We start from the raw sequence: 14,919 nt of genomic DNA, 5'->3' as shown, positions 1-14,919 counted from the left end.
CCCTTGACCAAATTCCCTCTCCAGAAGCCCCTTTGGTTCATGGATTATGAAGTGTTTGCACTTGCAAAGATTGGCCGGGTGAGGGGATGTGAGGTTCCATAGCTGGGGACACAAACACGGTGTCAGCAGGGAAGAGAGGTGACAGTTCTGGTGTCAGGGCCACCACAGGTTCCAGTTTCCTGCAGGAGCATCCCAGATCCCTGAGGCATGTCAGCCTGGGTAGGAATCATATCACCACAGATTTCCAGGAATTCCTTGAAATTCACTGTAGGCTGCTGTCTGATTCCCAATGGAGTGTAGATGATGACTCAGATGAAACCTGCAACTTTCTAAGGGTTGTAGCCAAGAAAGCAGCATTGATTCAGCTCTTCCCAGAAGAAATACGTTGCTGAAATTCTAAATCATCCCTCTGCTGTGTGCCTGTGCTGCAGCTCATGCACAGAATTTATTCTTCCATGAATCCTCTCGGAAACTGCCAGTTAAAGGTGAAGTTTAGCTGAAATTGTGACATACAAGTGGCAAAACTAGACTGGAACTAGAAATCAAAATTTAGCAGCACATTTGTACTGCAGGGTCCTAAGGCTGCACCCCAGGACAGGTGGCAAGTTCAGGCAGTTCAAGAGACAAGATGTTAGACCGACGGTTGTGAGGGTACTGTGAGGTTCTCGACCTCCAGTCCTCTAAGGCACCAACTCTCGAGCTCTTAGGCTCCTACTCTGAGGTCTTGGCTCCTGCTTCATCGGGTTATCTTAAATAGGCAAAGCAGCTAATAGTTAAAATGGTTATTTATTACAAAGCACATCTTATTACAAAGCACATCAGTCTCAAAAGGCAATGGCAAAAAGCAATGGCAAAGCAATGGCAAAGCAATGGCAAATGCAGTGGCAATAAGCGAATGGCTAAAAGCCCTGGCAAAAGCCATGTCTAAAAGGAACAACTCTCCCCTCTTATATAGGATTTTTCCAACAAGCTAAGATGCAAACTCAGACCACCACTCCTTAAACTCTTAAAATTCTAGTTTCTTAGCACACCAAGTTATGTATAAGACTACTCATACAACCTATCTTGTTCTATCTAAAAATGTCAGCAATATTCTTACTATAGCTCTATTATGTCTAAGTCCTGACTACAGCTGTGGGCCTGCAGCCTCTTGCTGAAGGTATCAGTATGTTTCAACCTCCACTAGAACTCGTACTACTACTCTGGCATTTGAAACCTTTCACTTACTAAAAGCATTAGAACTCATCCTAAAACTTACTAACTTACTTCTACTTAAACATCTACTTTATGTGTGAGTGACTTAATATTCGTCAATCCATTCAAAGGCTTTAATTCAATCCCTGCACTCTGATTTCTCTCTGAAGAATTCAGAGAGAACCCTGACTCACTGACTCCAACAGGGTACTACTGACTTGTGATTCGAATATGAATTTACTGTGAGCTACATATGTTTATATACCATTTTTAGAAAGGTTAATAAATTTTTACTATATTCAGTGGGTTAAACATCACACAGACAAACTTGATTAAATTGATTTTTACTTGATTCAGTCTTCTTTCTTGTCACCAGTCTTGATCCAGTCTTCTTGTAATCTTCAAAGCTCTGTTTGTTCTTGCCAAGGCATCTTGGTTATCAAACTGCATTGGCTAATTAAATCCACAGTACTCTTTTTCTTAGCTCCTACATCTCTCCCATTCCTTTGAACTACAAATACACTCTTAAGTGACTTGTCTATTAATTTTTTCACGCACTGTAAAATACAAGGGATAACCATAACAACACATAATATAATGCCTAATACATATAAGCCAATTTAATTCAATTTCTAATCCATCTACTAAGTTCATAAGTCTGCTAGAGGTCGAACAGATGCTGATGAGGTTCTTCTTCCAGGCAATACCCAGTGGGTGAAATCACACATCTTCAGTTGTCAGTGTCAGGGTTGGATGCCAATGAAGTAATTTTTCTTTTCTCTGGGCCTCATTCCTTTTAAAGGTGATCGACATTTGTTCAGACGAGGAGGTGACTTTGGACCTGTTGGTGATAGAAGAAATGCATACCTTCTCCCTAGGTTAGGAAATCAGCTAGGCTTCATCATTGTACACTCAGTTAAAGATCTTTACGTAGAATCTTTTATAAATTGCCTCTGCACATGTAAATCTTCAAAGAAGTGTCGCTCTGCCAAATATGGGTTAAATATGATTTCATTTAATTTCAAAATATTAGTATAAATATTGCATTATTTAAACACTCTTGAGAGGTCATATTCCCTCTTCTTTTGTTTTTTAACAACTTGTGTCTCCAATTATTGAAGATAAATGCAACATAAAAAGCAAAATCCTTGTGGCAAAACAATAAATTCACACCAAGCAAAAAAAAATTAGAAAATATAGGCGATTAGTAATACACAAATAATAGAATGGTGATTTAAAACAATGCATTATCAATTCCCTAGATACTGTACCATCACCCAGAGTCTGCAGTTGAAGGGTCCAATGGGGTCAATGGACCACTGTCCATAGGGGCATCATTCCTGTGGACATTGTTTTCTTCTGGCCCCTCAAAGATCCTCTGGAGGCAGTCCCTGAGGGACTCCACGGAGCATAACCTCCAGCACTTTGTTTCTGAGAAGTAGATGAAGGGGTTGATGCTGCTGTGCATGCAGGCATACAGGAGAACAACCTGAAGGGACACAGTGGTGAAGCCAAACTGCTGCAGGAAATTCCAGAGACTGATGGGGAGAGTGAGGAGCACAGCGAGGAAGACGATGATGTCCAGCCTCTTGAATTGGTGCTGCTGGGAGCTACCCTTGAAATGAATGAAGAGGATTGCACTGGAAATGATGACTGATGGAGCAAAGACAAGGAAGTTGAGGGCGTACAGGGAGATGAGAGCCCCCTGGCAGTGCTTGTGTTCCTGGGACTGGCACAGGGAAGTCACTGCAGAAATGGCAGCGATGACAGTGATGGAAAGGGCCCAGAGCACAGCACTCACCACCACCCATGACAGGTGCTGGGGAAGGTGGAAGAAGCACCCACGTGGGCAGAGGACGGACCTGCACCTCTCAATGCTGATGGCTGTCAGCCGGTACAGCCCTACGCTGTAGAACATCACGAAGAGGAGCAAAAGGAACCTTATATATGCTGGGAGGATGATGGGAGAGCAGGACAAATCCTCCACCAGGAAGAGGAGGGCAGAGGGGACCATGAAGAGAAGGAAGAGGAAGTTGGTGAAAGCCAGTTCAAAGATGCCATAATTATGGCTTTCAGGCTGAGGAGCCAGAGGACAGCCCCGTTCCCAGCCAGCCCACAGAGGCGGATGAGCAGTGTCACACTGTGTATGGCCACGCTGGTGACATCTATCTCGCAGAGATCGTCTCCTTCAGTGGGTGAGGCAGGAGGTGGGAACATGGTGGTCACCTCCATGGATGGACACCGGGCAGGCAGTGGGATGTGGTCCCTGGCTGTGGTCAGAGTAGATGGGAGTCAGTGGTTGGAGAATCCAGGGATGGACCATGCAGCTCCTCAGGAGCTGCCTGGAGTGGGAGGGATTCAGTGGAGACAAGTGCAGGGGAGGAGGGCGGGAGTTGGGAGGGATGTGAAGGAAAGCACAGGGCAAAAGAGCAGGGAACTGGGGAGGGCACCGTGATCACCAGGAGAGGGTGGCAGGAACAGAGCAGCTGCTGGAGGAGAGGAAGGTGGGCGAGGGAGGAAGGAAAACATTCCACTGACCTGTTCACTGTGGGGCAGCAGCAGGCAAAGGGGATCTGTGCAGATCAGCAGCACTTCCTGGTACCTCTTGCCCCTTTGTGATCCATGTCCTGAAGTGGATCCTCCCAGGTCAGTAACATGAAGAAGGAGAAAATGCCGAGATCACCAGGAGCTCCCCATTCCTTTCCTGTGGGCTCTCCATGTGCCCCGTCCCTCAGTGGTTTCCAAAAGACTTGGTGAGGTTATGATAGAGTCGGAAATTGCATCTTTGGCTACGTCAGACTTCCACTTCCTCTGAGGTATTTATCTTGACTTTTTCTGCTGAATATTTTGTGAATGGCTCCTCCTTTCCTTCTGATGAGGAACACTCCTTCCATGCAGAACCTCCCATTCTCCAACTGCCTTCCCACTCCTGAGAGGTTTCTACCATTCCTTGTTTCTCTTCCCTGAGGGGTCATTGTCCCTCAAGCAGCAAAGGAATGCTGGTGGTGCTGGTGGCACTGGAATGCTGGCAGTGCTGGTGAGGCAGCTGGCTGCTTGTCAGAAGTAACTCCCATTCCGGGAATTACTCCGGGATCATTGCCAAAACATGCCCTGGGCCCACAGACGTAACCATGAACTGCTCCATATCCTGTCCTGTTTGCTGGCATCCAGACCCATTCCACACCTTCTGACCTTCTCCTGACCCCTCCAGCCTGCTCTGACACCCCAGAATGCACCCACCCAGGGCTGCTTGTTTTCCCCTGACAGCCCCACTGCTCCCAGCTCCACCTGGGACCCCAGCAGTGTCTCTGCTCCTCCTGGCCATAGAGTGCTAGGACCCCGGAGGGAGGAGGAAAGCCCAGCTGCAATGTGCTCACAGGGTGATAAATGTGGCTGGAGCCAGTGCAGAAACACATAAGGAGGACTCGAGTGGTTTTGGGGCAAGTTCTGTAACAAGAAGCAAGAGCACAGGGCCAGAGGAAAAGTTCAAGGCAGGGTCACATTTAATATTGCAGCACTTAGTGAATACAACCACCAGAGACCCCTCTGAATGATCCTCCAGCATCATAAAAATACTTCCAGTAGGAGGTTGACACATGAAAAGAAATTCTACAATTAGGATGTTTATGTGTTAGATAAAACTTTTTAACATCTGGTTATAATGGATAAAACCCCTGTTGTAAAGTCTCACCACACACACAGATCAAGAAGAGATCCTTCTGTGTGTCCTGTGCACTTAAAGAATTCCTGCTTCCAAATGCTTCTCATTACAAAGTTTATTTCAGCCAGTTTCAATGCCAGGATACAGATGGGAGACACAGGGCAGACCCTGCTGGGTCTCTCTGTGCCGTCTCCCACTGTTGTTTCCCAAGGCATGGTGAGGGCACAGCGATGTCAGAAGGGGTTTCACAGCTTTGGATCCATCAGAATTCCACAGCCTTTGGGTTATTGAGCTTGATTTTTTCCCCCTACAAAGCAAGTGGTCTTTTCCTTTGTTGTGAGAAACAATGCCGCACTTATTAAAATTTAAAAAAAATTATTAAACTACAACAAGGGAGTTAATAATGTAAAAGGAACAGCTCTGGGTGCTCACCCACAGCCAGAGGCACAGCCACAGGCACGCTGCCCACACCAGGAACATGCCTTACATACTCTTGGTAAGCCAATCCCCTGTAAGCAAAGCCCCACATTCAAACAAATTCCACCCCTCTGACACAGCTCCTCCTTCATCCTGCCTTCCTGGAGCTTGTGCAGCCCTTGTGGCTTCAGCTCCACACAATAGTCAGAGATCAGCATTACAGCATTCAACATGAACGCAGCACTCATATTAGAAAAATTCACATCTGAACAGAGCTTCTTTTAACATGATAACACACATAATATTCATTCAACATTTGTGAGACCCAAACACCATACTACCTGTTTATAACATCTGTGAATGTCTCCTCATTTCCACCTAACTGGAAACACTTCGTTCCAGAAGAGTGTCCCATTCTCCAACCTCCTTCCCTCACCTGACAGGTTTCTAGCATTCCTTGTCTTCCCTATGGGGTCATTGCCTCTCCAGCAGCAAAGGGATGCTGCTGGTGTTGGCAGCCCTGTTGAAGTATCTGAGTGCCTGTCAGACACAACTCCCATTTTGGGAAGAGCTCCAGAATCATTGCCAAAACCTCCCCAGGTTCATGGGAGCACCCCTGGCCCCCGGACTCCGATTTCCATCATTCCAATGTTAAATTCTCTCTTCTGCTAATTACTAATGTGAGTGCTGTGTTCGTGAAGGGAAAGAAGGCTCCAACACTTCTCCTGCCATTAAGAGGCACCAACCCCCACAGAGGTCTGGGAAATCATGACCACTCCGTCCTGGGTGTGTCTGCAGGCCTTAAGATGATACATTCTTTGGAGACAAGAGATCCCTCAAAACACCATGAAGTATATTTCTGTTGTCAGAGGGAATGGAGTTCATTCCTGGGGGTGCAGGCAATGAGGGTCATTCCATGGGGAATAGAGCTGGGAAATAGCACTAAGCCCAGCTGCACTGCCTGGAGCCATGTGGGCACAGCAGGGAGGAGGAAAGCCATGCTCCAATGTGCTCTATGGCCAAGCATCCCTGCCACATTGCCCCTGGCAATGCCCCTGCTCCCTTCTCCTGCAGGAGAACACCAACACAGGGAGGGTGATGCTGTGGATAATTAATAATCAGGTGACTAAAAGGAAACCTGTGCCGAGGTCCTTCAGCAGAGCAGTGGAAAGAATCAACAGGCTTAAAGCACTGTGTCTGTAGTGGCATCATCACTGCCAGCAGTTATTTCTTCCTTCTCCTCAAAAACCCTCTGGAGGGAGAGCTGGAGGGACTCCATGGAGCAGGGACTCCAGCAGCTCCCTGCCAAGAAATAGATGAAGGGTTTGATGCTGCTGTAGATGCAGGTGAGTAGGAAAACCACCTGGGAGGACACAGGGATGTAACCAAGCTGCTGCAGGAAATTGCAGAGGCCCAGGAGGAGAGTGAAGAGCACAATGATGAAGATAACGATGTGTCGCCTCTTGGGTTGCTGCTGCTGGGAGCCTCGCTTGGCCTTGATGATGTCGATTGTGCTCGAAATGACCACAGGTGCAGCAAAGAGGAACAGGATGATGACATACATGGAGATGAGAGCTGCCCGGCAGTGCTCCTGCTTGTGGGAAGGGCAAAGAAATGTCAGCACCGGAATGACCGTGAGGAGAGCAAAGAAGACCCAGAGTTGAGCTCTCCACAGCCCCAACCACAGGCGCAGAGGAAATTGAGTGCAGCAGCAGAGTTTGTACATATCCCTCTCATCGATTCCGAGCATCAGCCGGAACAGTGTCCAGAAGTAGGAGACCACTGACAGCTGGAAAAGGAAGCTCACATACATCGAGGGCACAATCGGAGAGCAGAACACGTCCTCCACTGGGAAGAGGAGGGCTGAGGGAACCATGAAGAGAAGGAAGAGGAAGTCAGCAAGAGCCAGGTCGAAGATGCCAGAGTTACGGCGTACCAGGCTGATGAGCCAGAGGACAGTCCCGTTCCCAGCCAGCCCACAGAGGCAGATGAGCAGTGTCACACTGTGCATGGCCACATTGGTGACATCTGTCTCACAGATACCGTCTCCTTCAGTGGGTGAGGCAGGAGATGGGGACACGGTGGTCACTTCCATGGATGGACACTGGGCAGGCAGTGGGATGTGGTCCCTGGCTGTGGTCTGAGTGGATGGGAGTCAGTGGCTGGAGAATCCAGGGATCGACTAGGTGGCTCCTTAACAGCTCCCTGCAGTGAGAAGGAGTCCGTGGAGAGAAGTGAAGGGGAGGAGGGTGGAGGAAAGGGTGGGGTGGGAAAGGGAGGTCTGACAGTTGGCAGGGTACTGATAAATAACAGAGAATAAATATTTTCAACTCCCCTGAATTTGGTTAAAAACTGACTGGGCAAAATATTGAAGGATGTAAAGATGTGGACCCTGAATGATAAACGTGTCTGGAGGCAGTGGGGAAAGTGATAAGGAGGTATACAATATTTTTGGGGTGAGCTCTGTAATAAGAAGCAAGAGCACATGGGGCAAGAGCACAAGGATAAAGTTCAAGGCCAGGTCACCTTTGATATCACAGCGTTCAGTGAATATGACCACCAGAGACTGACCTCAATGAACCTCCAGGACCATAAATTGCTCCCAGTAAGGAAGTGGATGCACAGAAATTAGTTCTAGGAAAATGGTGTTTATATACTAGATAAGGAAACCTTTTGAATGTTTATATATGTTTAAACATAGATTATAATGGATAAAAACGATGTTGTAAAGTCTCAAAACACACACAGAAACAAGGAGAGATGCGTCTGTGTGTCCTGCTGCCTAATACTCCTCTTGGTAAACACCATTACTTGGTGTTAGGAACTTTATTCTATCTGATTTTGGGATCACTCCCCATCCCCATCCCCATCCCCATCCCCATCCCCATCCCCATCCCCATCAACACCCCCATCCCATCCCATCCATCCCATCCCATCCCATCCCATCCCATCCCATCCCATCCCATCCCATCCCATCCCATCCCATCCCATCCCATCCCATCCCATCCCATCCCATCCCATCCCATCCCACCCCATCCCATCCCATCCCACCCCACCCCATCCCATCCCATCCCATCCCATCCCATCCCATCCCATCCCATCCCATCCCATCCCATCCCATCCCATCCCATCCCATCCCATCCCATCCCATCCCATCCCATCCCATCCCATCCCATCCCATCCCATCCCATCCCCTCCACTGGTTTCCAAGGCCACTCTCTAGCTGCAGTGTGGCCTGTTGGGCTCTGCAGCCATCCAGTGGGTAAATTTGGGATTTGGAGCACCCAGACCCCTCCACCCTCCTCCCTCCCCTGTCTGCCTGACGGCTTGGAGTGGCTACCTAGAACAGAGGCTAGACAAGGTTCAGAGAATTAAAGTAGGTGCTCATTAAAGGGCTTCTAAAAGTACACCTTGGGCAGTCAAAGCCTCTGAGAGGGCCTACAGCCAAAATGGACAATGATCATCAGTTTTTCAGACAGATATAAGTTTAGTCCATGTACATATCAGGGCTTCATCCTCCAATTACAACTTCAGATGATGAAGTCATACACCCTCAGTTTGCCCCCACCCCTACAAATCACTTTTGTTTATACTTTTTGGGGCCTGTGGCAATAGAGTGTCCTTGAATTCCAGGCCTAGAGGAATTGTTTTTTCTGACCAAAATGTCAAGACAGTTAACTCTAGATGCAGTTTACAGCTATGCACTAATGCAGTAGAGGATTTGAAAAATATGAAGGCTAAAATCCTAAAGCATCCTGCCCCCCTCTGACATCCTCTAGAAATTTCCCCCCAAGCTGTCTTCCCCTGCAGACAGCCCCGATACACTCCTGCTCCACACGAGACCCCCAGCAGTGTTTCCACTTCTCCTGGCAATTCCATGCTTCTCTGGCCCAAGAAATGCCAGTGGACCCTTCCCTCTACAGCCTCTTGTTCCTCTCCAGAGGAGGTCAGGGGTCTGGACACCAGGGATGAAGCTCGGGAGGGGCGTGTCTGAGAGAAACACTCCCTCACGGCTTCAAGGGACAGCCTGGGGTGAGCAGCCCATGGGGAGGGACTGGAGCCTTAGGCACAGGGCTGGGAGGGATGGGAAGGACTGGAGGTGGGTGGGATGAGAGGGGGAGTGGGATGGGAGGTTGGTGTGGGAGGTGTGGGACATGATGGAGCTGGTGGGAAGACATGGTGGAAGGTGTGGGATGTGGTGGGACTCGTGGTATTGTGTGGTATGTGGTATGTGGTGGGGCTGGAGGAAAGGTGTGGGATGTGGTGGGGCTGGAGACCTCAGGGAAGTCACAGGGAGGCGAGTGATGCCCCTTGGAGCCTGTGGTGACAAACACAGATGTCACCCTGCTCCTGGCTAGGGGTGGCCGTGCTGAGGACCGCAGCCTCCTCCTGTCCTTGCTGCCGCACCATCCAAGCCCGCTGATGGAGCAGCTGAAGGCAGAGGAGAGGAAGAATTTCTGAAGGCAGAGAGTCCTTTGCACAAAATAAAAAATTAAAGGCCTTGGGGTAGATCTCTGCTGTGACAGAGCAGCGGTGGTGGATGCTGAGCCCCAGAGCCATCCTGTCTGTGCTGGCTGTGCTGATGCCAGCCCAGCTCTGGGCACTTGGGATAGTGGTTTCTCCAGGGAGTACAAGCAATGGGTGTGTCCCCTCTTTCCAGCCACATTCCTGGCTGGCTGCAGGGCATTCAATTGTGGAAAGGACCCATGGCACCACCAAGTGGGTCCTTGATCAGCAGTGGGGAGGGACAGAGAACATGTCTCCCATTGAGAGACTCTGTAAGGCTCTGAATGTGATAAACTTCCTAAATTGCTCTTTCTCTGAGCCAACCTCCCCTGTACTCTGGCACTGCCGAAATTTGGCCCAAGCCAAGCTTGATGAGAAGCCGCTGGTGCTGATCAAAGACCCTGAGACCCAATAAATAGCAGGGCCTTTTCCACTGTTTTCCTGGGGAAGGGGGTGTGCCTGTGTGTCAGCCCCATCTGGCACAAGATGGCTCCCAGGGAAACTCATTCAACCATACTTAGGGCCGACAAACACTGCCCCCACCGAAACTAACAAAAATACACCTGAGTCCAACACTACAGGACCGAAAGACCAGAGAGAGACAAGCTCCCTGGAGACAGAAATGCTGCCTAACATGGCTCCTGTCAAGACCAGAACATCCCGTCACCCAATCTGTGTTGTAACCCAATACCTAAAGAGGTATAGGGAATGCGTTACCCTAGCTCCGTGTCCACATCCTATTGGCTTCTTTCCAAGTCCCCTCCCTGACCTTTTCCCTAGAAAAGTCCGTTAGCTGAGACCCTAACGCTCTTTGTCCCTGGAGTGATTATGCAATAAACGAGATCCCTGAGAAAGGCAAAGTGCCTCTTTTGGATTCCTTCGTTTGTATAATGTAGCACACTTTAGCTCCCTCAGAGTAAGTAGTTAGGAGGGAGTTACAGTGTGTTTACAGTTGGCAACCAACGTGTGAAGCTTGTTTTAATTACAAGCCCACAGGTAGCTGAATCCCATTTTTAGGGATTTAATTAGCTCTTTGGTCTGATCAACTACCCCCCTTGCTTGGCTAGCTTTAAACAGCTCCCAGGTGGGGAGGGAGACTGCTGATAACTCCACTCTCAGCGCTGGAGGAAGCCGGCTGGAAGAAAAACATCCTTCACGAATCACATGAGAAACCAAAGTCCGTCAGGACAGGTAAAGTCTACTCCCTCGTGAGAGGCAGGGATCCCAGAGGGAAGGGGTTTCCCCGGGCGGAGACGGTCGCGGCGTGGCAGCAGGGTGGATTTTAGGACCCGGAGCTACCGCGGGAGCTGCTACACCTCGAGCGGCTCGGCAGCGGCTCGATGGAGTGGTCTCCCACCGAGACAAGCGGGATCGCTAAATTAACCCCTTTCGAACCATTGCAGCAAGCGGCTCCGGCGCTGCGCAGCTCTGGGGGGCTCCCCAGAAACCCGCTTGAGGCGGTGGGGGTTCCCCAGAGCTGGCACGGCCGGCAGAACACGGGCCACGTGTTGTCTGGCAGCCTGGTTCAAGTCCAGCACGGTGGCCCTAACCCTGGGTCACTCGGTCCATTAGCTCCAGGACACCAATGTGGTGGACAGCAAATGGCGTTTATTGAGGGGTTACAGGGGGTTTTAAGGACAGGGGTCCTTGGGTCATTTCCTCTAGCTCACATCCGGCAAGGGGCGGCCAGGTACAGAGCTGAGGTCAGACCACAAGGTGGAGGTGAAGGGGGTCCCTGGCTGCCCGTACATCCCGAGAATCTTCCGTTCGCAATATCCCTATCTCTCTACATTTCCCCCCTCCCTCATGATTAGTAACAAATTATATAAAGATTACCTAATATGGACATTCTAAAATTTTATGGGTTAGTAAGGTTAGTATAAAATTGTAAATTTGTTAGTAACGGGCACACTTTAAAGCAGCTGTCGGCGTTCAACGAACATAATGTTAACTGCTTCTAAATGCTTTTTGACAAATAGTACTAATTTGTTAAATATACAAGGCCCGAAGATTAGTGTTAGTAGGATTATAATGACCGGGCAGATTAATGTAGAAATCAGCGTGGTGAACCATGGGGACTGGTTGAACCACGATTCAAACCAGCCTTGTTTAGCTTCTCTGTCCATCTTTCTCTGGTTCAGTCGTTCCTTCAGCTCGACCATGGAGTCTCTAACGACTCCGGTGTGGTCTGCATAAAAGCAGCATTCCTCTTTCAAGGCGTCACACAGGCCTCCTCGCTGCATGAGCAGAAGGTCCAGTCCTCGCCTGTTTTGGAGGACGACTTCTGAGAGTGAGGAAAGGGATGTTTCCAGGGATGAAATGGATTTCTCGATCTTTTGCAAGTCTTCGTCGACTGTCATTTGAAGTTGGCTCAGTCCTTGATGCTGAGTTGCCAGGGACGAGACACCTGTGGCTGCGCCGGTAGCTCCTAAGCCGAGGAGCATTGCGATGGTGATGCCTGTTAACACTTCCCGCTTGTGGAGCCGGCCGGGTTCCTCGAGCAGGTGGTACACCTCGTAGTCCTGGCGGTACTGGACTCTGGGAACAATGAGAACTTGGACACAAAAGGTTAACATGCTTAGGAATGGGTTGGAAAGGGTGGGTTTGGTTAGGAGATTGCATGGGGAGGAGGTAGACTTTAGCATTTGTGTTTTGTGTTAGGAGCTATGGTTAGCTGTGATCTCTTTTTTGAGTTTACACAGTGAAAGAGCATGCCATCACACTGGTTATTGCAGTGCGAACAGCTGCTTGAATGGGAGCAAGGTGTTCTTCCTTTGCTACATGTCTGATCATGGCTGCAATATTAGACTCAGGTGGCAGTGACCTTAAAATGTCTCTGGTGGCTGAATTGCACTGCTGGCGCAGGCAGTCTGCTAGCACAGGTCCCTTTGCTTCTGAGGGCAATGTTGAGCAGTCTAATGCTGCCTGGAGACGGTCCACAAACTGAGTGAAGCTTTCACTCTCGCTCTGCTTTATGGTGGACCATGGTGATGGTCTGGCTATAGCTTTAGAGGCTGTGCGGATGGCTTCTCGGGCAGCACGGGTGGTAGTCATAACCTCATGGGCTCGCAGTCCCTCTGCCTGTGCTTGTAGGGTGATCATGGCTGGATCTCTGCCCATCAGCCTCTGTATGCTGGAGCCATGCAGAGGATGGTTTTCCCCTGTTACCAAGGCTAGCTGCTTGGCACAATTATCCTCCCATTCTTGCTTAAAAACGATCATCCCCGCCCCATCAAAGATTAGTCTGCAGGTTTGTTTAATATCAAAGGGAAGCATATCATCGCCTCCAAAAATGCTGTCAATAAGTGTGGAAACCATGGCAGAATTGATTCCTTTGTCGGCAACCGCTTTTACAATAGCCTGCACATCCTTCGGGTTTACCGGGGAATACGTTCTCTGGTTTCCGCCGGCACCCCCCACTCTGACCGGGAATACTAACTTGGCAGATGGAGCCCACTCTGCACATGCTATTTTTATTTTACGCCAGTCTGTAAGGGGGGTTCGATTTGTATCTGGTGTCCCCCTAACCCATGCCGGAGGGTTGTGGTTAGTTGCCCTGTAAGCCGCGGCACCCTTCTTGTAAACCTCCCAGCCGGTATCCGATTCAGTGTCTGACCACCCTTCCGACCGGCTGTCCCAGCCCTGGTCAGAGTCAGAGCCGGAAGTCGACTGACTGGACGTTTCCGGGCTGCTGAGCCTTTTTCTCGGGCTCCGCCCCCACCCCGTTCCCCAGGGGCCGGGCCGTTCCCTCCCCCGGTGCTTCCCCCGCCTCCTGCTGAGGGAGGTCCTTGCCTTATAAGGATCTAATTTGCAAAGAGCTCTGTGATTGGTCTGACGCTCGTTCCCGGGGGACGCCCCTCTGCCCCGCTCCCCCGCGCTTGCGCCGTTCAGAACGCCCGTGGCTTCCCCGCCTCCCGCATCATTGCGCAATGCTCGACCACGCGGCTCGGCGCCATTTTCAAAACCGTATGGAGGCGGCTCGGTCTTTTCCGCCGCCTGTATCTCCGATATAATGGCTGCATTTCGCGCCTCGTCTGCTAATCCTTGTCAGAACTCCCGCGCGCTCTGTCCCCCCTCTCCCGGTGAAGGTGGGTCCCGATCCGGGGGCTGCAAGGGGGGGTCCGGGGTTCCCGCGCGCACCCACTCGCCCGATTCAAACCCCTCCGCGGTTTGTGTCGCCGCCCCAATCCCCGTTTGCGGCGCGGCAAACAGACATGCTCGGGCAGCTTGCCAGGCCTGCTGTTCCTGCCGGGCGGTTTGCAGCGCCCGCATCACTTTTCCCCACGCTTTAAGCACTTTTCCTGACCCTGAGGTCATGGTGTTTTCCGCCAAAGCTTTTGTGCATTTATCCCAAATCTCCGGATGGAGAATGTCTACCGGGCCGTCTATAGCCCCAAGCTTAATAAGTCTCGGCACTGCAAGACAGAAATCCTTAAGCTTACAATTCAGACCCCACTGCGCGTGGATCTCACTTACGACCTTCGCGATTTGTTCCATATTCCTCGCGGGTCCGGGGACGTCTCCCCGACTGCACTCGCCAGCGGTGCAGTCGCTGGATCTTGGGCAGGCGAACACCGAAATCCGGGCGATCGGTTCCTGATGTATTCCCGAGGTTTCGGCACCAGTTGTTGTCTGGCAGCCTGGTTCAAGTCCAGCACGGTGGCCCTATCCCTGGGTCACTCGGTCCATCAGCTCCAGGACACCAATGTGGTGGACAGCAAATGGCGTTTATTGAGGGGTTACAGGGGGTTTTAAGGACAGGGGTCCTTGGGTCATTTCCTCTAGCTCACATCCGGCAAGGGGCGGCCAGGTACAGAGCTGAGGTCAGACCACAAGGTGGAGGTGAAGGGGGTCCCTGGCTGCCCGTACATCCCGAGAATCTTCCATTCGCAATATCCCTATCTCTCTACAGCCACGTGTTCAGGGTTTCATTCCAGACCGTGGAAAGCCCGCACTCCCTTTTCTGGCGGGGTTTTTTAAACTCGGGTCAGAAAAGAGTCGTTTTTCTTTGTGTGATTATTACGTGAAGGTATAGGATATTGTACCAATTGCTCTTATAATATCAAAATGGGCCCACATTTATCGGCACAACAAAAGAGTATTATTTCTCAGCTTAAAGAACTGATAAATGCAGAGGAGGT

At 50.2% G+C, this 14,919-nt stretch overlaps 2 protein-coding genes and 1 pseudogene across 3 annotated transcripts in view; all 3 read right to left on the bottom strand.

Moving 5' to 3' along the window:
* The window catches only part of LOC130253457 (mas-related G-protein coupled receptor member H-like), a 151,152-nt gene that overhangs the window by 28,620 nt on the left and 107,613 nt on the right, over positions 1-14,919 (bottom strand). The window lies entirely within an intron of this gene.
* Positions 768-3,713, bottom strand: LOC130253434 (mas-related G-protein coupled receptor member H-like; annotated as a pseudogene).
* LOC130253474 (mas-related G-protein coupled receptor member H-like) lies at positions 6,384-7,434 on the bottom strand. Its single transcript, XM_056492064.1, has one exon. The coding sequence runs from the start codon at positions 7,365-7,367 to the stop codon at positions 6,456-6,458; it is 912 nt and encodes a 303-aa protein (XP_056348039.1). The 5' UTR covers positions 7,368-7,434; the 3' UTR covers positions 6,384-6,455.

This window comes from Oenanthe melanoleuca, chromosome 5, assembly GCF_029582105.1.
Source record: "Oenanthe melanoleuca isolate GR-GAL-2019-014 chromosome 5, OMel1.0, whole genome shotgun sequence".
In the NCBI taxonomy this organism is placed as follows: domain Eukaryota; kingdom Metazoa; phylum Chordata; class Aves; order Passeriformes; family Muscicapidae; genus Oenanthe; species Oenanthe melanoleuca.
Note: the sequence above shows the minus strand (reverse complement) of the source record. Positions and strands in the feature narration are given on the sequence as shown.